General features: G+C 42.2%; 1 protein-coding gene across 1 annotated transcript; it reads right to left on the bottom strand.

Annotated features, from left to right (window-relative positions):
• Positions 1–7,322: 7,322 nt before the first annotated feature.
• On the bottom strand, positions 7,323–22,769 carry LOC311134854 (two pore channel protein 2-like; the record flags this gene model as incomplete). The annotated part of the gene is made up of 23 exons (XM_084168631.1): positions 7,323–7,425; positions 7,950–8,041; positions 8,205–8,286; positions 8,421–8,503; positions 9,897–9,984; positions 10,116–10,192; positions 10,306–10,377; positions 10,524–10,623; positions 15,094–15,143; positions 15,329–15,457; positions 16,859–16,978; positions 17,185–17,271; positions 17,425–17,506; positions 17,612–17,718; positions 17,840–17,904; positions 18,045–18,110; positions 18,230–18,329; positions 18,701–18,773; positions 18,869–18,975; positions 19,148–19,264; positions 22,033–22,210; positions 22,511–22,587; positions 22,698–22,769. 23 exons carry the CDS (start codon positions 22,767–22,769, stop codon positions 7,323–7,325), a joined length of 2,127 nt encoding a protein of 708 aa, XP_084024757.1.
• Positions 22,770–23,675: the final 906 nt, after the last annotated feature.

The following is a 23,675-nucleotide window of genomic DNA, read 5'->3' as shown; positions in this document are numbered from 1 at the left end:
ATGATGAAAATTACAGGCCTCTCTCATCTTTTTAAGTGGGAGAACTTGCACAATTGGTGGCTGACTAAATACTTTTTTCCCCCACTGTATATATATATATATATATATATATGCAGTGGGGAGAACAAGTATTTGATACACTGCCGATTTTGCAGGTTTTCCTACTTACAAAGCATGTAGAGGTCTGTAATTTTTATCATAGGTACACTTCAACTGTGAGAGACGGAATCTAAAACAAAAATCCAGAAAATCACATTGTATGATTTTTAAGTAATTAATTTGCATTTTATTGCATGACATAAGTATTTGATCACCTACCAACCAGTAAGAATTCCGGCTCTCACAGACCTGTTAGTTTTTCTTTAAGAAGCCCTCCTGTTCTCCACTCATTACCTGTATTAACTGCACCTGTTTGAACTCGTTACCCTTATAAAAGACACCTGTCCACACACTCAATCAAACAGACTCCAACCTCTCCACAATGGCCACGACCAGAGAGCTGTGTAATGACATCAGGGATAAAACTGTAGACCTGCACAAGGCTGGGATGGGCTACAGGACAATAGGCAAGCAGCTTGGTGAGAAGGCAACAACTGTTGGCACAATTATTAGAAAATGGAAGAAGTTCAAGATGACGGTCAATCACCCTCGGTCTGGGGCTCCATGCAAAATCTCACCTCGTGGGGCATCAATGATCATAAGGAAGGTGAGGGATCAGCCCAGAACTACACGGCAGGACCTGGTCAATGACCTGAAGAGAGCTGGGACCACAGTCTCAAAGAAAACCATTAGTAACACACTACGCCGTCATGGAAATAAAATCCTGCAGCGCACGCAAGGTCCCCCTGCTCAAGCCAGCGCATGTCCTGGCCCGTCTGAAGTTTGCCAATGACAATCTGGATGATCCAGAGGAGGAATGGGAGAAGGTCATGTGGTCTGATGAGACAAAAATAGAGCTTTTTGGTCTAAACTCTACTCGCCATGTTTGGAGGAAGAAGAAGGATGAGTACAACCCCAAGAACACCATCCCAACCGTGAAGCATGGAGGTGGAAACATCATTCTTTGGGGATGCTTTTCTGCAAAGGGGACAGGACGACTGCACCATATTGAGGGGAGGATGGATGGGGCCATGTATCGCGAGATCTTGGCCAACAACCTCCTTCCCTCAGTAAGAGCATTGAAGATGGGTCGTGGCTGGGTCTTCCAGCATGACAACGACCTGATACACACAGCCAGGGCAACTAAGGAGTGGCTCCGTAAGAAGCATCTCAAGGTCCTGGAGTGGCCTAGCCAGTCTCCAGACCTGAACCCAATAGAGGGAGCTGAAAGTCCGTATTGCCCAGCGACAGCCCCGAAACCTGAAGGATCTGGAGAAGGTCTGTATGGAGGAGTGGGCCAAAATCCCTGCTGCAGTGTGTGCAAACCTGGTCAAGACCTACAGGAAACGTATGATCTCTGTAATTGCAAACAAAGGTTTCTGTACCAAATATTAAGTTCTGCTTTTCTGATGTATCAAATACTTATGTCATGCAATAAAATGCAAATGAATTACTTAAAAATCATACAATGTGATTTTCCTACTTTGTAAGTAGGAAAACCTGCAAAATCGGCAGTGTATCAACTACTTGTTCTCCCCACTGTATATATATATATATATATATATATATATATATATATATATATATATACCTAAAGCCCTATGGCCCCTGGTCAAAATTAGTGCACTATAGAGGGAATAGGTTCCCATTTGAGAAGCAGCCTGGGTCAGGTTCAGGCAGCACCTTAGACTGAGGACAGAGGTTAGGTCTATTATTGAATTGGCCTGTCGGCCAGAAGAAAGGGATCCATGAGGCACTGGGGCATGCAGGGAAACATAATTACAGTGTTACCAATGAAGACTTACAAATCATTGGGTGAGCTGAAAAAAAGGCAGGGGGAATGTTTCTTTCACACCCTCTTTCTGTTTATTTCCATACCTTTATCTTTCTGATCCTCCCCTCTTTCTCTTTCTGTCCATCCTTCACTCGCTCTCTTCTGTTCTAACTGGAAAGGACCATGTGTGGTGGCTGTAATACCGCTCTCATTCCATTATCAACCTCTGAACACTATACAGGGTTTCCTCCCACACAGAGAAGGGATATTATCAGGGCTCTATGAGGAGTTTGATTCTACACCGCCTCCCTAATTGTCTCAACATCACAGTCTGGTATTCCCAGGTTAGAGAGAACTGATTCAGCCAGGGCCTGTTATTACCATAGATGTATATAATTAACTAGATATTAACTAGGAAGAGAAATTAAAAGAGCAGGTAATGTGTGACTGTACAATGACTGAATATAAAGTCAGGACCATATATGGTGATGTGGATGGACAGGTATCATTAGTTACTTGACAACATTTATACTGAGCAAAAATATAAATGCAACATGCAACAATTTTTAAGATTTTACTGAGTTACAGTTCATATAAGGAAATCAGTCAATTGAAATAAATAAATTAGGCCCTAATCTATGAATTTCACATTACTGGGCAGGGGTGCAGCCATTGGTGGGCCTTGGAGGGCATAGGCCCAATTACTTGGCAGCCAGGCCCGCCCACTGGGGAGCCAGGCCCAGCCAATCAGAATGAATTTTTCCCCACAAAAGGGCTTTATTACTGAAATAGAACTGCACATTTTAAAGTGTCCTTTTATTGTCCCCAGCACAAGGTGCACCTGTTATAATAAGCATGCTGTTTAAATCAGCTTTTTGATATGCCACACCTGTCAGGTGGATGGATTATCTTGGCAAAGGAGAAATACTCACTAACAGGGATGTAAACGAATTTGTGCACAACATTTGAGAGAAATAAGCTTTTTGTGCATATGGAACATTTCTGGGATTGTTTATTTCAACTCATGAAACATGGGACCAACACTTTACATGTTGCGTTTATATTTTTGTTGAGTGTAGTTGAAGTCAGGAGGGTTGGAAGGGAACTTTTAGTGGGCAGCTTTAGAAATGCCATGTGTCTGTATTTTATAAGATGCTTGATTCCCATCCATTCATACTGTAGGAGGGAACTAAAATCACCATAGTGCTTACAAGACGTATTAATGTCTCTCTTCTAATGTGCAGAATGGAAGGCAGGAAAAATATAATGATAACAATAGTGAAATATGAAAGTCTCAGTTAGTGCCACAACAAAGATTCCTAAAGTGCTGTGACGTGACCCAGCGGCAGCTGCTCTATCTGGAACAGGGTACGTGACCGGAGCGGCGCTGGAGCGAGGAGCAGCAGGTGCCCAATTTGACTGCAGCACAGAGTGAGATTCCCAAAGGGAGATTTCGCTCCAGTAGCTCTCACTCGAGCTCAGGGCATGCCCTCCCCAGCATGCACTTATAGTCTACTTGTGTGCTGCTATAGCCCCTTGCTTTAGCTACTGTCATGAAGTTCGCTATAGATTTTCATAAAGAAACTGATCAAACACACAGGTGCTAAATCAAGGTGACTTACAAAGATGAGGACCAAGAGCAAGAGAGGGAGTTCAGTGATGTAGTGTCCACAACTAAAGAGTCATTGTGTCATCTGAAAAGACACGTATCCCGAAAGCATGATGGAAAGGGGGATCCCTAGTCAGTTGTAAGACTGAATGCATTCAACTGAAATGTATTTTCCGCATTTAACCCATCCCCTCTGAATCAGAGAGGTGCGGAGGGCTGCCTTAATCGAAATCCACGTCTTCAGCGCCCGGGGAACAGCGGGTAAACTGCCTTGCTCAGCGGCAGAACGACAGAATTTTAACTTGTCAGCTCAGGGATTCGATCCAGCAACCTTTTGGTTGCGGTGTACTTACTACATGCATATGTTAAAAGAAAGGAACGAGTTGGGTAGCTAACTAAGTGTCATTTTAGCAAAGTATATCTAAACTAAAAATCAGATCTCTTAAAAGTTTTGTTCATTTTCGTTCTATTATCTATACAATAGGCCATAATTGATTTTGGATCAATAGGCCTGGCATATTCCCAAGTTCAAGGAGCTTTCCGTTTTGTTTGGGTTATTTTGCCTAACAACCTTGAAGGCCTACCTATAGAAAAATAAAAAACAACAACTCTGCATCTCTGCCCAGCCTGGCAAGAGTGGCCCGAAGGGTGTTTAGCATCCCCAGTGTCTCTGCAAGCGTGGAGAAGATAGTCTCTGCTGCTGGCCTGCTCTCCTGGCGCCATCGCATGAACCTGAAGCCACAGACTCTGGCCAAACTTGTGTTTCTAAGGCACTGTAGACTGAGCCTAATAAGGTATTTTTTGTTTAATTTGTATTTAATTGTAAGTAAGTCATAGCCTATATGCAGAATGTATAGACTATAACGATTTAATTCAAGGAAATTATGTTTAAATCCTGAGCCCTTTATGTCCCTACCAGCCTAGTGTCTCACTCTCAAATGCTTCACAATGTATTTCTTTGGAGGCTAAAGCCTTGAAATAATTGAAATAATATAGCCTAAATAATTCATTATTCTTAGGCTCCCTGTCTGGCTCCTGACCTATTTAGAGTGTTTATTAGCTGTTTAATAAGACATGTAGCGTATCTGAAATGATTAACCTTCTTATATTCACCTTTTCATGTTTATTCAAATACTTTTCATTCAAATCCATATGGTTTGGTTTCAATACTTAAAAACCAAATGGTAGGTCCAGGTAGTCACAAAAATAGATGGATGTTGGTTAAATTGTGATTTTAATGAATTGAGTGAATTCTGAGTGGCAGTTTTTTTCCTGTGAGCCATAGAACTGTTTTTAGCAGAGTGGTTTGAAATTATGTGGATTTCCAACCGCTCACATGCTCTGATCTGGACACATAGTATTCCTATCAGGGAGGAAGTGATGAGGCATTGTCTGTGCTGCTGTGTTGTGATGTAATGTGATGTGATGTGTTGTGATGTGTGGCGATGTATTGTGATGTGTTGTGATGTGTTGTGATGTGATGTGTGGTGATGTGTGGTGATGTGTTATGGGGGAGCAGTGTGTTCTAGGCTGGGCCATGGCTAGGGAGACTCACTCCAGGCAGCTGCTGTGGAGCTGGAACTGGGGTCAGAGGCAGAGCAGGGTAGAGGCAGACCAGGACAGGACAGGTAGACAGGGGACCTACAGGTATGGAACTGGGGTCAGAGGCAGAGCAGGGTAGAGGCAGACCAGGACAGGACAGGACAGGTAGACAGGGGACCTACAGGTATGGAACTGGGGTCAGAGGCAGAGCAGGGTAGAGGCAGACCAGGACAGGACAGGTAGACAGGGGACCTACAGGTATGGAACTGGGGTCAGAGGCAGAGCAGGGTAGAGGCAGACCAGGACAGGACAGGTAGACAGGGGACCTACAGGTATGGAACTGGGGTCAGAGGCAGAGCAGGGTAGAGGCAGACCAGGACAGGACAGGTAGACAGGGGACCTACAGGTATGGAACTGGGGTCAGAGGCAGGGTAGAGGCAGAGCAGGACAGGACAGGTAGACAGGGGACCTACAGGTATAAAAGCCTTAGCAGGACTGTGCTGTGAGGGACAGGGTCAGACCAGGCCAGGCTAGGGGGACTATACACAACTCCTGTGGAACTGGGGTCAGAGTCAGGGCAGGTGACTAACTGACTGACTGACTGGCTGCAGGGCTGAGTGGAGAGTAGAACAGGTAGAGAGGGCACCTAAAGGTATGGAGAGGCCAGACCAGGCCAGAGGGATTCCAGACAGGTGCTTTGGAACTGGGGTCAGAGACAGGGCAGAACAGTGCAGAACAGGTGACACTCAGAAAGGGTACAGTGCAGAACAGGTGACACTCAGCAGGGCTACAGGGCAGGACAGGTGACACTCAGAAAGGGTACAGTGCAGAACAGGTGACACTCAGCAGGGCTACAGGGCAGGACAGGTGACAATCAGAAGGGCTACAGGGCAGCACAGCTAGAGAGGGGACCTCCAGGTAAAATACCACCTGCCTGATCTTTATCTCACTGATCTAAGTGCCAGAGAGGCAGTAGCCTATAGTGACGGCTTCTCTACCCAAGTACAATGGTCAACTCAACACAGAGTCACTCAGACCAGACAGCGTCATACGCTGTTAGAACTCTCATATCTGTGAGAGGTGGAGCACAGTGTCAGATTGTTACTAATATCAGCACCAAGAACCAAATCCTGTGTGTGCTCTGGTCAACTACTCAATTTAGTTTTGGGAACAAGGGCCCAACTTCACCTCAGGAGCTTGTTGCGAACCGACGTTACATGTAACAGTCTGTCTGTCATGAGAGACTAGATTTCTATCTGTGAATACATTATTGGAACAGGGAGTGTAGAGTTCCTCACCTGCTACAGCAAGTAGATAGTGAGCGTGAACATACCTTACCAGTAACGAATACACTGTAACTACCTACGTATGAATACATTGTATACATAAAACAGAGAACAAGTGTAGAGTTCCACTCCAGCTAGTACAGTGGTCCTCTGTAGCTCAGCTGGTAGAGCATGGTGCTTGTAACGCCAAGGTAGTGGGTTCGATCCCTGGGACCACCCATACGTAAAGATGTATGCACACATGACTGTAAGTCGCTTCGGATAAAAGCGTCTGCCAAATGGCATATTATTATTAGTAAGTAAGTAGAGTCATAGTGAAAGTGAACCTACCTCACCAGAAAGAGAACCTGCCCTTCCCAGTACAGTACCGTATGGCAGCAAGAATTCTGGGGGAGACGATATTTTAGAACGTCTTTGTGGTTGATTAGCAAATTCCTTACTTTTCTTTTTTTTTTACAATGTCAAGTAAGTGGGAGAAACAAGCTGTTTTAGTGCCTGTGTAGGTTCACTGTATTTCTAGACAAAGAGCTGCACAAAGGAAAGGTAGACCTAGCCAAAAACAATTGAAAGTTGAGACACAAGTCGGTATGTATGTACACAGAGAGAGTAGAGTAGAGCGATAAAGTCATACAGTTTCCAAAGCCTGTTTCCAAAGCCCCGGCAGCAGCTAACCTAACCACCCCCACACATTTTGTCATCAGCTATTTTCATCTTCCGTCTTGTCAGGTGAAAAACATTCAGATGGTACCTGTCTTGTCCTTTGAACTCCTCGAACTGCACAAAGAAAATCGTTGTCTTAGGAGTTTATTATATACCCTTTATGCAGAATGTATAACTTAAAGCCCTCAACAGGTGACGTTATATCGGACAATATTGTCTATCAGACTCAGTGAAAGAAGCAGTCGAGTTGTAAAACAGTCTCTTGATCCCATCAGGAAACAATGAAAAAGTTCATTTATAGAACCACGAATAAAGCAATAACTGGGAACCCCGCTTCCATTACACACAATATCTATATTTTATCCAGTGACATGGACATAGTTAGGTGCTGGAGGTGTTGGTGGGCATGCAGTTTTGTGACAACTTCCTCTTCAGTAGGCTCTGCTATCTGTTGTCTGAAAAACCAGGAGTCAAAACACAAAGGCAAACCTTATAGGGTATGGTATATGAATCAATCAATCAAATGTATTTATAAAGCCCTTTTTACATCAGCAGACAGCAGTTGTCACAAAGTGCTTTACAGTAACCCGGCCTAGTATATATTACCTGTATAAAATTGGTCCGTGCCTTTCATATCTGAAATGACAAACTTGGCAACAGAACAGAGAGTTCCATATTACATAATGCCAAGAGTACACTTCCTGTGTGCTGACAGATAATCTAATCAAGTGCAGTGGCTGCTGAGATAGCTCAGGTCTGCCAAAAGGCCCAGCGCATGCTGCGGCCAATCATCAATTCAATTAATGAACCCTAATGGCAGGACCAAAATACAGAGCAAAGCCAATAGCATAGCTCACATACAACGTCAAAAATGCCAAGCCAAAAGTAAAGCTAAAGCCTGGTCAGGGCAGACCCAAAAACACAAAGCCAGAATAAAAGCCAAAGCCTGTTCTAAAAACATTGGTGTTACTGGTCCTACCTGAACATCAGCTGGATGGTAGTCTCCAAGTCTGTCCTCTCCATATCACGGTTTGAGCATCCATGGTTTCTGTCCCACTTGTAGATGAAGTTCTGGATTGGGATGATAGGAAATGTGAAAGTTTGATTGAAAACATCAACAACAACAAAATCAAGAGCAAAAAATCTATATGGCAATATCAAGACTTCTAAATAAAAAAGCAGGTGTTCTCACATTGTAAACTAATCACATAAACAAACATTATACTGACCCTACCTCCAGGATCAGAGCTATAAACAGGTTGACCCACATGACAGAGGAGGTCAACCACCAGGCTATGAAGTAGAGCTTGGACCACCTGGATTGCGGAATAAAAACCAAATACAATCATCACCTCTCAGTCAGTCGTCCCTTTCTTCAAATGCTCACGTGATATAATAGAATAGAATACAATAGAATAAGCAAAGTAATTGTTATAGCAAATTGACTTGCTCAGTGGTGTATCTGGCGTATGCATCCAGAAAGACATTCCAGTTGTTCATCATCATGATGTTGTATAGGAGAACCAGAGCAGACTGAAAATATAGGACACATGAAAGCAGAAAGACACTATAAAGCCCCTGAATACCAGTAAAGCAAACTTGACCAATTTGACAACCTTGCATTGACAAAAGGTTGACAAAATGTACTAAAGTACCATATAGACTGAGTGTACAAAACATTAGGAACATTAGGATTCAGAGGGTGAATGGGCAAGACAAAATATTTAAGTGCCTTTGAACAGGGTATGGTAGTACGTGCCAGGAGAACCGGTTTGAGTGTGTCAAGAACTGCAACGCTGCTGAGTTTTTTTTATGCTCAACAGTTTCCCTTGTGTATTAAGAATGGTCCACCACCCAAAGGACATCCAGACAACTTCCTGTGGCTATGGAACCCTGACCTGTTCACCAGACGTGCTACCTTGTCGTGCTGCTGCTCCAGTTTCAACTGTTCTGCCTGCGGCTATGGAACCCTGACCTGTTCACCGGACGTGCTCCCTTGTCCCAGACCTGCTGTTTTCAACCCTCAGTCTCTCTCTCTCTCTCTCTCCCTTCCTCCCTCTCTCGCTCTACAGCACCTGCTGTCTCGACCTCTGAATGCTCGGCTATGAATAGCCAACTGACATTTACTCCGGAGGTGCTGACCTGTTGCACCCTCTACAACCACTGTGATTATTATTTGACCCTGCTGGTCATCTATGAACGTTTGAACATCTTGAAGAACGATCTGGCCTTAATGGCCATGTACTCTTATAATCTCCACCCGGCACAGCCAGAAGAGGACTGGCCTCCCCTCAGAGCCTGGTTCCTCTCTAGGTTTCTCCCTAGGTTCCTGCCTTTCTAGGGAGTTTTTCCTGGCCACCGTGCTTCTACAACTGCATTGTTTGCTATCTGGGGTTTTAGGCTAGGTTTCTGTGTAAGCACTATGTGACATCTGCTGATGTAAATGACTTTATAAATACATTTGATTTAATTTGATTTGACACAACTGTGGGACGCATTGGAGTCAACATGGGCCAGCATCTGTGTGGAACGCTTTCGGCACCCGACAAACTGAGGTTGTTCTGAGGGGAAAGGGGGGTGCAACTCAATATTAGGAAGGTGTTCCTAATGTTTTGTACACCATATGTTTGTTCATTTAGATGAGAAAAAAATAATATATACACAATATAAAAAGGGAAAAAGTAATACAAATGTAATGAAAAATAATTACAAAAATAGAGAACTTATATATATATAACACAAATGAAAATTATAAATATACTCTAAAAATTAAGAATTAACAGATTTGTAAAAAAAAAAAAAAAAAAAAAAAAATGTAAAGTGGCTGTCCCACTGGCTATCATAAGGTGAATTGTAAGTCGCTCTGGATAAGAGCATCTGCTAAATGACGTAAATGTAAATGTAACTTAGTTTAGGTGATACTCACTGCAAAGTCGTCAAAGTTGTTTGACCAGTAGCCAAGCTGTTCATAAGAACCACATTGTAGAGTTTTGTTTACAGTCATTTTCATGATTCTGGGGTCGACGGTAGTGCTGTAAGAAATAGATAATACATGTAGGTAGGAAATAGGTAGTTTATAGGAAATAGGTAGTTTATTGTCTCGATTCAAAGCTGTGATTTCTGAGATATCATATTTTCTTCATACCTCAGGTTAGTTGCAGGTGCTATGATAGCGCCTCTGAACAACCAGACCCCAAGCACAGCAAATACATAATAAACCACCTGCAAACAGAGGAAGACGACACTTCTTTACAATCGTACCAGTTTAACAGCCCTGTCTCTACTACACACAAAAAAACGACCCAAACAAAACAACAGCCACTTGAGTTTCTCACCACTAATATACCGGCAAAGGCTCTGAGGTTTTTCACGAGGTCAACCATGGTGCTGGCAACCAGAGCCATGAGCTTTAGAATATGACAAAATAATTAGTGGGAACTGATGAAATCAATCAATCAAATGTATTAATATAGCTCTTTTGACAGAAATCAGCAGTTGTTACAAAGTGCCAGGGCTGGACTCCAAAGACTGAGTCATTTTTCAGAGACGTTACCTTGATGTTGGGGATGATCCTGAGGAAGCGGAATATACTCAGCATGTTGACCAGACGGACCATCTCCCAGAGTGACGTCAGACCACCATGGGCTGGGTTCCTGTGATACAGTTCAGTCAAAGAGAGCTGTGGTATGACTGTTATGTTCTGGTTATGACAGTGTTATGTAGTGTAGCCCTTATGACTTATGACAAAGGGGTCAAGTAAAGTGTTTACGGAATATGCTGTGCTATGGTTATAGGTCTACTGTATATTTCAGCTAATATGTGTTGAATATGCCTTGGACAATATATCATTGGGCTATACATCAGAGCAATATATACGAAATATGATATGATATATGGCCTCGTATATCTGACAAATGTAGTGTTCCCTTCCGGTCAGAACTTTACAGTATTGATGTTGCAGTATACATCATCACCACTAGAGGTCAGTAAAGTAACAGTTTCACAAAGGACACGCCTCAGATTTCACAAATGCTTGACATCAGTGACAGGGCAGAAAGGGAGCAGAACTTGAAGTCTTGTGTTTACCTACTCCTCAATAGGGCTCGTTGGTCTAGGGGTATGATTCTCGCTTTGGGTGCGAGAGGTCCCGGGTTCAAATCCCGGACGAGCCCTTCTTTTCTGATCACTGTAGGCTAATTGTACTGTTAAAGATAATGATAGTCTACTTGCGATACTTGGGTAAGCAGAGTTGACTGTGCATGTTCAGCAGAAACAGTGACAATCTGTCATGTATAGGTTTCTATAACAAAGAGCAGGCTCACAGGCTACCAATGTAGGCTATTTTTGTATTATGAGGACTAGCCGAACCACGAGTCATATAACTGGCAAGCCTAATTCATAAATACTCTTATCTGTCAGCCACTGAGAAACTTCCATATGGTTTTATTTGCAGCTGTAACACTATAGTCCTGGATAGTAGTTCTCAGTCATAATACAAACGATAACCTACAGCACTTAAGAAAGACCTCAACCACAGACAATGGTTTTATTTGCAAATCTGACAATGTACACTGAGTGTACAAAACATTAGGAACACCTTCCTAATATTGAGTTGCACCCCCTTTTGCCCTCAGAACAGCCTCAACTCATCGGGGCATGGTCTCTACAGGGTGCCGAAAGCGTTCCACAGGGATGCTGGCCCATGTTGACTCCAATGCCTCCCACAGTTGTGTCAAGTTGGTTGGATGTCCTTTGGGTGGTGGACCATTCTTGATACAGAAGGGAAACTGTTGAGCGTGAAACAAACAGCAGCGTTGCAGTTCTTGAAACACTCAAACTGGTGCGCCTGGCACCTACTACCATATCCCGTTCAAAGGCACTTAAATATCTTGTCTTGCCCATTCACCCATTGAATGGTACACATACACAATCCATGTCTCAATTGTCTCAAGGCTTACAAATAATTATTTAACCTGTCTCCTTCCCTTCATCTACACTGATTGAAGTGGATTTAACAAGTTACATCAATATGGGATGATATATTTCAGCTGGATTCACCTGGTCAGTCTATGTCATGGAAAGAGCAGGTGTTCCTAATGTTAAAACACTCAGTGTATGTAAAACTTCCAAACAAATGTTAGTTACCACTAGAGGGCAGTCTAATAGCAAGATTTTGCTCAGCAAAAACCTGCCACATCACAGATTCTGGAAGTTAACGCACAGGGTTATGAGGTGAAGGAGAGGAGAAAATTGTAACTATAGGGTGGTCTTCCCTAAGCAGGCTTGTTGGTCTAGGGGTATGCTTCTTGCTTAGGGTGTGAGTGGTCCTGGGTTCAAATCCCAGATGAACCTTCCTTTTTAGAAAATATGTGACAGAGTTATTTTTATTTTATTTCACCTTTATTTAACCAGGTAAGCCAGTTGAGAACAAGTTCTCATTTACAACTGCGACCTGGCCAAGATAAAGCAAAGCAGTGCGATTAAAAAACAACAACAACACAGAGTTACATATGGAATAAACAAAAACAAAATGTACAGTCAATAACACAATAGAAAATCTATATACAGTGTGTGCAAATGTAGTAAGTTATGGAGGTAAGGCAATAAATAGGCCATAGTGCAAAATAATTACAATTTAGTATTAACATTGGAGTGATAGATGTGCAGAAGATGACGTGCAAATAGAGATACTGGGGTGCAAATGAGCAAAATAAATAACAATGTAAATAACAATATGGGGATGAGGTAGTTGGGTGGACTAATTACAGATGGGCTGTGTACAGGTGCAGTGATCGGTAAGCTGCTCTGACAACTGATGCTTAAATTTAGTGAGGGAGATAAGTGTCTCCAGCTTCAGAGATTTTTGCAGTTCGTTCCAGTCATTTGCAGCAGAAAACTGGAAGGAATGGCGGCCAAAGGAGGTGTTGGCTTTGGGGATGACCAGTGAGATATACCTGCTGGAACGCATACTACGGGTGGGTGTTGCTATGGTGACCAATGATCTAAGATAAGGCGGGGATTTGCCTAAAAGTGATTTATAGATGACCTGGAGCAAGTGGGTTTGGCGATGAATATGTAGTGAGGGCCAGCCAACAAGAGCGTACAGGTCACAATGGTGGGTAGTATTTGGGGCTTTGGTGACAAAACGGATGGCACTGTGATAGACTACATCCAATTTGCTGAGTAGAGTGTTGGAAGCTATTTTGTAAATGACATCACTGAAGTCAAGGATCGGTAGGATAGTCAGTTTTACGAGGGCATGTTTAGCAGCATGAGTGAAGGAGGCTTTGTTGCGAAATAGGAAGCCGATTCTAGATTTAACTTTGGATTGGAGATGCTTAGTGTGAGTCTGGAAGGAGAGTTTACGGTCTAACCAGACACCTAGGTATTTGTAGTTGTCAGAACCGTCGAGAATAGTGATTCTAGTCGGGCGGGCGGGTGGGTGCAAGCAGCGTTCGATTGAAGAGCATGCATTTAGTTTTACTAGCGTTTAAGAGCAGTTGGAGGCCACGGAAGGAGTGTTGTATGGCATTGAAGCTCGTTTGGAGGTTTGTTAACACAGTGTCCAATGAAGGGCCAGATGTATACAAAATGGTGTCGTCTGCATAGAGGTGGATCTGAGAGTCACCAGCAGCAAGAGCGACATCATTGATATACACAGAGAATAGAGTCGGCCCAAGAATTGAACCCTGTGGCACCCCCATAGAGACTGCCAGAGGTCCAGACAACAGGCCCTCCAATTTGACACATTGAACTCTATCTGAGAAGTAGTTGGTGGGACATGGGCAGGTTGCAGCGGAGGGTGCAGAGCTGGTGGCAGGGGTAGGTGAGTGGCACAGTGGTCTAAGGCACTGCATCGCAGTGCTAGCTGTGCCACTAGAGATCCTGGTTCGAATCCAGGCTCTGTCGTAGCTGGCCACGACCAGGAGACCCATGGGGCGGCGCACAATTGGCCCAGGGTAGGGGAGGGAATGGCCGGCAGGGATGTAGCTCAGTTGGTAGAGCATGGCGTTTGCAACGCCAGGGTTGTGGGTTTGTTTCCCACGGGGGGCCAGTATAAAAAATGATGTATGCACTCACAAACTGTAAGTTGCTCTGGATAAGAGTGTCTGCTAAATGACTAAAATGTAGGGGTAGCCAGGTGGAAAGCATGGCCAGCCATAATAATAATTTGCCATTTAGCAGATGCTTTTATCCAAAGCGACTTACAGTCATATGTGCATACATTTCTACGTATGGGTGGTCCCAGGGATCGAACCCACTACCCTGGCATTACAAGCGCCATGCTCTACCAAATGCTTATTGAAATTCTCGATTATTGTAGATTTATCGGTGGTGACAGTGGGTAGCTGGGAGGAGGTGCTCTTATTCTCCATGGACTTTACAGTGTCCCAAAACTTTTTGGAGTTAGTGCTACAGGATGCACATTTCTGTTTGAAAAAGCTAGCCTTTGCTTTCCTAACTGATTGTGTATATTGGTTCCTGACTTCCCTGAAAAGTTGCATATCGCGGGGGCTGTTTGATGCTAATGCAGTACGCCACAGGATGTTTTTGTGCTGGTCAAGGGCAGTCAAGTCTGGGGTGAACCAGGGGCTATATCTGTTCTTAGTTCGGAATTTTTTGAATGGGGCATGCTTATTTAAGATGGAGAGGAAAGCACTTTTGAAGAACATCCAGGCATCCTCTACTGACGGAATGAGGTCAATATCCATCCAGGATACCCGGGCCAGGTCAATTAGAAAGGCCTGCTCGCTGAAGTGTTTTAGGGAGCGTTTGACAGTGATGAGGGGTGGACGTTTGACCGCGGTCCCATTACGGACGCAGGCAATGAGGCAGTGATCGCTGAGATCCTGGTTGACGACAGCGGAGGTGTATTTAGAGGGTAAATTATTTTGCCTAAAGCATGTGGAAGAGAAGGAAACTTGAACTATGAGGAGGGTTTCCCCAGGCAGGCTTGTTGGTCCAGGGGTATAATTCTTGCAAAGGATGCTAGAGGTCCTGGGTTCAAATTCCAGATGAGCCCTCCTTTTGAGAAAATAAGTTGCCTATATTTAGGGTTAGGGTTGTCCTAAGTGAGTTAGTATATTGAAAAATCACAAACAAAGTGGGGAGAAAAATCTTACCAATAGGAAAATGGTAGACTGTAAGTAGCAAATATGGATATCTGTAGGCCCTTTGGTAAAACAGAGATATAAAAACAATATCCAGTAAGTATGGAATATAATGTATGGTGTCGTAATGTCAACAAGTGACTTTGAATTGTGTGACAGACGCCAATATACATACATCAACTAGAATGCTTCAAAATGGAGCCTGCATTCTCCTTCCATATAGTATATCGTACTGAACTGCACCTACCAGTAAAAGAACTGTGAGAGATCCATCAAAGATGTTACTCCCATAGGACACATATCCTGTCCAGCCAAATGCAACCATCTTCAGCACCATCTCCAGCAGGTAGTAAAGGATGAAGAAACAGTTGATAGTCTGAAAAAACAGAGATTAGTGGAGGCTGCTGAGGGGAGAACGGCTCATAATAATGGCTGGAACGGAGCAAATGGAATGGCATCAAACCATTTGTTTGATGTACTTGATACCATTCCACTGATTCCGTTCCAGCCATTACCACAAGCACGTCCTCCCCAATTAAGGTGCCACCAACCTCCTGTGACAGAGATACATATAAAGTCTGTCAATTGCATGGAGCTATTGACATAAACTGTGCAGGACCCTTACCTGCTATACATGAGTCAGTCATGTCGGCAGTGCACTGCAGGTGCAGTAACTAATGTCTACTTGTAACTACTATGGCCTTAAATGTTGAGCAATTACCTCTAAATAGTAGTTGTCTCGTTCAGAGAGAGTCTTCTCACAGTCAATCACCAGGATCATCTGGAGGAACATTGATGACAATTAGATGCATATACAGTAGACTTAATACATGCATATACAGTGCATGACCTTTGACCTTACACATTTTCTAAAAATAAAATGGGATACAATGCACCCCCGTAAATTCTGAAGAAACACTCATTTGTAGACCAGAGACATCAAATGCAGAGAAGGTGCAAAAAATGGATCAGGGCCTATGTCTACTATGCCTTTTCAATCTACTCTAATGATGATCAACAATAGTGATTGATAGAGGATTTATCATTGTATCTGTGCCATTATAGCGTCTGTGACAGCATGGGCAGCGCCATTGAAGCTATCTCCATTTTAAAGTAGTCAATTGTCTTCTTCTTCATTGGCTGATTGCTCCTAACTCATAGGAATCCCCACCCAGTTGACTACTTTTAAATAGTGGAAGCCCTCAATTGTAATGTCCATTCTAAAATTAGTTATATCCATGATGAGTCCTCCATCTATCTCCATGTGATAAACATGTCTGTGTTTGTGCAGTGTCTAGAACAGCCACTAGGTGGCAGTCTCTGAGCAGTTTTACTGAGCACGCAACAGCATTAACTGCGAGGAATTCCTCATACACGTGGCATGCAGTGGAATTTAAACTCTTGGTTGTTGTCCCTTTGACAGGCTCGTTGGTCTAGGGGTATGATTCTCGCTTAGGGTGCGAGAGGTCCCGGGTTCAAATCCCGGACGAGCCCTCCTTTTAAGAAGTAAAATGACTTACAGTGTGAAATGGTGTACGAAGCATAGTAGAGTACATTCACTAAAGTATCTCTACCAACAACATTACTGTGAATAAGTAGCCTGGAATCTTAACTGATAAGTTCTGTTTCAATATTGTTATGGTGAAACAAAGCATGTCAGTTAGGATTCCAGGCTAGTGTTGTAACTAAGAGCTGTTAGGATCAAGCAGAAACACAAACAAATAAGTGAATTAATAAAATATTGGGACATTGTGAACTTGTGACATAGTGAACTCACACATATGCAGACAACATTGGCCAGGGCCACAGCATTCCCCACCACAGTGACATAATGCTGACTGAAGACAAACTGAACCTTCCGCAGGAACTTAGACGAGTACTCAGGCAATGGAGGATGCTACAGAGGAAAACAATGACTTTAATTTGCTGTTCAATCTCCTTTAACAATAACTTTTCAAGTTTGCTTCTGTCCGGATTTTTGCTTCCGTTGCAAATGAAAGCACAAAGGCAAATGATGAAAGTCTGCTTGGCATTCGACTGACAGTCTGCTAACTGCATCGTTTTGAAGAAATTAGCATTGTCGTAGAGATAAAATATAAATACGTATTTCATCCTGTCCTTGTCCAGCTCATCAAAAAGTCTCTGGAAGGCCTCCCTGGGGATGTATCCACTGGATGACTGAGACGCTTTCTGAGGACATTACACTTTTAGAATCTTTTGACATACCAAAAGTGTTCACAATTCAGTGGTGTGGCCATCTACATATATAACTTCATGAAACATGACGTTTTTAACGCTATGTGTTACAGTATGTCGTTTCAGGTAAGGCGGGAACAATCTCACCTTCATGATGGCATCTCTGTAATAACCTTTCATCTGAACTCTCCTCATCACCTTCAGGACTGTCTGGACCATAACACACTCACTGGAACACAGTAGATATGATTTTATACATACAATAAGTGCTATACCATTTTGCTGTTGTACTATATATTAATACAATAAACACCGCAAAGGGGTCCTTTCTTACACGGTATCATCCTCAGAAAAGGTAGGTTCCTGGCTCTGACAGTGTAACAGCTCAAAAGCTGCCCTGATGCCCAAATGCCTCCTCAGGATGGATGTCTGGATTGACATCTGCACAATAAAGGGTTATCATAATCAACACTACTCACATACCTGTGGGAAATGGACTACCCACTTACCTAAATATTTTTGAACTTTGTTAAGTACCATCGACAACAAGCCAGTTACTCACCACTAAGTATCCTCTAAACTGGTTGTAGATGATGGCAGTCAGCAGGTTCATCAGGAAGTACGTTCCTACATTAGAGTGATGACATGTAAAGTAAGCTTTTATTGAACATACAGATTGAATCAATTCATACAGTTTATGAAATATGATATCTAAATTATATTGTAATCAACGCAAATGTAAAGAAACACGTCAAACAAACTCTCACCAAATCCACTGAAGAGGATGAAGAAGACGGAGAAACCTCTGTTTAAAGTGTAAGCTGGCGTCATCACTTTAGAGCAGAAACAAATGCTACTTTTAAAAATGAAAAAGCTCATCGACTTTGACTTACAGCAGTGATCATTGAAAATGTACACTAACATATGAAGAACTCGTATTGAATAAGCCTACCGTCAGGGTTGTTAGCGGTTGTGAGAAGAACCAAAAGAGATGTAAGAGACTGAGAAAAGTTTTTGAAATAAAACTCCCATTCCATGTTCTTCTCTGGGTTCTAGAACAAGACAAATCAGAGCAGGTATCCCATTAGAACAATCACTACTTGCTATGTAGCCTATGCACAATGTTTAGAACGTTCTATGTGTTTTCACTGATCTGCCCTTCTTGGCAAGGTCTCCCTTGAGAAAGAGGTCTTCTGACCTCAATAGCACCTTCTGGTTAAATAAAGATGAAATAAAATTAAAATAAATATTCTCATCAAATAAATCTTCTGAAAATCCTCTGAAGGTCACAGGCCTTCAACTAAAATTAGCAGATAATTACAAAAAAGGCCCAAGGGCCTACACGCTTAAAAAAAAAACACAACCATTATGGCAGTGTTCACACTATCCAATCAATAAACAGATACCGGGGATGTTACTGTACCTCTCCCCTTTCAAACAGCAGCATTCCAAACATGGTGAAGACACACAGGTGGAGAACCACTAGTAAGATCACACTGGAGAGAAGAAGAAATCCCTATATTCAGCTGAAATGAAGGACCTTATGCATTTCTGTACTCACTAATCATTTTACTCAATTCAATACCATTACCTTGTTATTTCTGGTATTGTTCTTTTGATGCATTTCAACGTCTTCTTCATCAATGACGAGTTTTGAAGGAGGTAGAACGGCCGAATAAGTTTTCTGATTCTCATAGTCTACGATACAAATGATGCAAAACATGTCAGATGACATTTCTACTTCATGAAACATGCTTACTAGATATACACTCGATATACTGTAGAATAGAATAGAATATGATTACATGATCAAGCATTTCAAGGTTCCAGAGGAAAGATTAAAAAGGGGTATGCATCTGACTTTGCTTACGTCATCACAAGCCATGCTCAAGGATAAGGTCCAGTCAATGACAGACACTGAGATGACCACCATGTAGGCCACCAGCCATTTACACTTCAAAAACTCCTCATGACCTATCAGGTAACTCTGCAAAAAAAAGAGTAAGGAGGAATCACTTCCAACAAATAGGTAATAAAGGGGAATATATATATATATTTTTTTTAAAGGATATGTATGTGTATGTATGTATGTATGTATGTATGTATGTATGTATGTATGTATGTATGTATGTATGTATGTATGTATGTATGTATGTATGTATGTATGTATGTATGTACAGTGGGGGAAAAAAGTATTTAGTCAGCCACCAATTGTGCAAGTTCTCCCACTTAAAAAGATGAGAGAGGCCTGTAATTTTCATCATAGGTACACGTCAACTATGACAGACAAAATGAGAAAAAAAAATCCAGAAAATCACATTGTAGGATTTTTTATGAATTTATTTGCAAATTATGGTGGAAAATAAGTATTTGGTCACCTACAAACAAGCAAGATTTCTGGCTCTCACAGACCTGTAACTTCTTCTTTAAGAGGCTTCTCTGTCCTCCACTCGTTACCTGTATTAATGGCACCTGTTTGAACTTGTTATCAGTATAAAAGACACCTGTCCACAACCTCAAACAGTCACACTCCAAACTCCACTATGGCCAAGACCAAAGAGCTGTCAAAGGACACCAGAAACAAAATTGTAGACCTGCACCAGGCTGGGAAGACTGAATCTGCAATAGGTAAGCAGCTTGGTTTGAAGAAATCAACTGTGGGAGCAATTATTAGGAAATGGAAGACATACAACACCACTGATAATCTCCCTCGATCTGGGGCTCCACGCAAGATCTCACCCCGTGGGGTCAAAATGATCACAAGAACGGTGAGCAAAAATCCCAGAACCACACGGGGGGACCTAGTGAATGACCTGCAGAGAGCTGGGACCAAAGTATCAAAGCCTACCATCAGTAACACACTACGCCGCCAGGGACTCAAATCCTGCAGTGCCAGACGTGTCCCCCTGCTTAAGCCAGTACATGTCCAGGCCCGTCTGAAGTTTGCTAGAGTGCATTTGGATGATCCAGAAGAGGATTGGGAGAATGTCATATGGTCAGATGAAACCAAAATAGAACTTTTTGGTAAAAACTAAACTCGTCGTGTTTGGAGGACAAAGAATGCTGAGTTGCATCCAAAGAACACCATACCTACTGTGAAGCATGGGGGTGGAAACATCATGCTTTGGGGCTGTTTTTCTGCAAAGGGACCAGGACGACTGATCCGTGTAAAGGAAAGAATGAATGGGGCCATGTATAGTGAGATTTTGAGTGAAAACCTCCTTCCATCAGCAAGGGCATTGAAGATGAAACGTGGCTGGGTCTTTCAGCATGACAATGATCCCAAACACACCACCCGGGAAACGAAGGAGTGGCTTTGTAAGAAGCATTTCAAGGTCCTGGAGTGGCCTAGCCAGTCTCCAGATCTCAACCCCATAGAAAATCTTTGGAGGGAGTTGAAAGTCCGTGTTGCCCAGCGACATCCCCAAAACATCACTGCTCTAGAGGAGATCTGCATGGAGGAATGGGCCAAAATACCAGCAACAGTGTGTGAAAACCTTGTGAAGACTTACAGAAAACGTTTGACCTGTGTCATTGCCAACAAAGGGTATATAACAAAGTATTGAGAAACTTTTGTTATTGACCAAATACTTATTTTCCACCATAATTTGCAAATAAATTCATTAAAAATCCTACAATGTGATTTTCTGGATTTTTTTTCCTCATTTTGTCTGTCATAGTTGACGTGTACCTATGATGAAAATTACAGGCCTCTCTCATCTTTTTAAGTGGGAGAACTTGCACAATTGGTGGCTGACTAAATACTTTTTTTCCCCACTGTATGTATGTATGTATGTGGGTGTGTATGTGTGTGTATATATATATATATATATATATATATATATATATATATATATATATATATATATATATATATATATATATATATATATATGTATGTATGTGTTTATATATGGAAGTGATTGGAAGTGATGCAGACAATTACATTGATGGAAGTTACAATCTATCTGCAATATTAAGCTGATCTACCCCCCCAAAAAAAAATATATTGGCTTCTAATCCTCACAGCAGTATATGAAAATGTCATGTAGCCTATGATGTGCCTAGTAGCCTCCTGTAGCTCAGTTGGTAGAGCATGGCACTTGCAACGCCAGGGTTGTGGATTTGATTCCAACGGGGGGCCTGTATGAAAAATGTATGCACTCACTAAAACTGTAAGTCGCTCTGGATAAGAGCGTCTGATAAATGACTAAAACGTAATCTACACTCTTAGAAAAAAAGGGTTCCAAAAGGGATCTTAGGCTGTCCTGCAGCAGAACCCTTTTTGGTTCCAGGTAGAACCCTTTTTGGTTCCATGTAGAACCATTTTGGATTTCATTTAGAACCCTCTGTGGAAAGGGTTCTACATGGAATCTAAAAAGTTCTACCTGGAACAAAAATGGTTCTTCCTGGAACCAAAAAGGGTTCTTCAGAGGGTTCTCCTATGGGGACAGACGAAGAACCCTTTTAGTTTTTTTTCTAAGAGTGTATGAAATTGATTGAGAGATGTACTCAAAAGCTGCATGACCATGATATTACACATGATCAATAGCTATCTGATTATATTTACATAGAAATAATATGCTATATTAATAGTATTAGTTTAGTAGTATTATAGTATTATAGATGACTGTAAGTCGCTTTGGATAAAAGCGTCTGCTAAATGGCATATTATTATTATTATTATTATAGAGTATAGTTATAGTTTTATTTGGTGGTTCACTACATCAGAAGTAGATTTTGAGTGTATATTACCTTAACGATGAGGTCGAACGTGAATATGAGTAGGCAGATGATCTCGATGCCCTCGGTGAGGCCACATGGGGGTTCCCAGAGGGTGTGTTTAGAACGCAGGTCAGAGGTCACAGACAGGGAGGAGGGCCTCTCAATGAAGGCCAGGACCAGGATGACAAATATCACCACATTCAGGCCCCTGAGGACACAGAAGAAAACAGTTATGGGTCATAACTAATATGAAGGTAGACTAGTAGACAAGTCCTGTACTGTACTGTAGGGCTGTAGATAGCCTACAGTAGAAAGTAACATGGCTGGAACACACTTTTCACCAAGCAGATTGCGTGTCCGGATCTATCCATTTCATAATGACTTACTTACTTACTAAAGAAAGCATTAACTATTTTTACTGTCAATAGATAAAAAGTAAAGTAGGTATGGTAGGAGCAGTAATCAAGAGAGAAACAGAGCTACTATGCATGACAAAAAACTCCTTTACCATTGACAGAGCCTGGAGTAGTACCATCTGTAAAGTTGTATTGATCTTGGGTCCATGCGGTGGTTGATAGATCGATACTACAAAGGAATGTAAACAAATGTACTATAAAAGTGTTGATAAACAAAGTAATGCACATAAACTGTATTTTAAATGCAGTTGATGGTGGAAAATAACAAGTTACTCCTACATGTACAGCATCTTCGATGAGGACCACAGCCTGTTGAATGTACAGCTCATCATCTGTATGAAAGGGAAGCATGTAGAGAACATGGGTTCAATTGAATGATCTTACTCTGTGCATGTGGGTGAGAGAGAGAGAGAGAGAGCGAGAGCGAGAGAGAGAGAGAGAGAGAGAGAGAGAGAGAGAGAGAGAGAGAGAGAGAGAGAGAGAGAGAGAGAGAGAGATTTTGAAGAATTTACCATGTCCCTGTGTCCCCCAATAGAAAGGCGTTTCTTTTGGAGCCCTGTAATTGTCTGATCCAGAATGTACACCCCCAGGTAGCAGGGGGAAACTCTCCATCATCATATCAAAATGTACCTGCTATGAAGGTTTAAGGATGGAGCAAAATGTAAGTGTTCCTTTCCTTTATTTTTACCTGTTATAAACTTCATCTTCATTAATACACACATTTACATTTACATTTTAGTCATTTAGCAGACGCTCTCTCACTTAAATGTAGGCTTACTAGGCCTTTTGTTGTTCTGATAGTTCTATACGTCCAAACAAATTAGTACAATTATTTGTTCATCATTCGCTGAAGTCTACAATAAGCAGCAGATAAAATGGTCGGGACACGAGAAACTGTAGCAAGTGCCTACCTCAGAGTTGGTTCATCTGGCCAGTTTTCGATCGAAATATATCCATTGGTTTTTCTGTTGGGAAATAAACTACCGACAGTGGGACACACTTCTTTCGACATGAACAGTACATTGCCCAGTGACGAACCAGTGAAACTCTCTCGAAGTGCAATTAATGCAAGCATTTCACACCTCCAGCTCAAAATTGAGAGTTGCGAAGGGCCATGTCCTCCTTGCTGCTTGCTGTTGTGCTGACCATCAGTTTGCATTAGCCTAACACTGTTCCATAGTCCTAATGCTGGATTTAGGTCTACCACATAGTGTTTGACGTGCTGTGGTTTTCTCTGTGGCTCACAGACTTCAGTCC

This window comes from Coregonus lavaretus (genome assembly GCF_964263955.1).
Source record: "Coregonus lavaretus genome assembly, chromosome: 9".
NCBI lineage: Eukaryota > Metazoa > Chordata > Actinopteri > Salmoniformes > Salmonidae > Coregonus > Coregonus lavaretus.
Note: the sequence above shows the minus strand (reverse complement) of the source record. Positions and strands in the feature narration are given on the sequence as shown.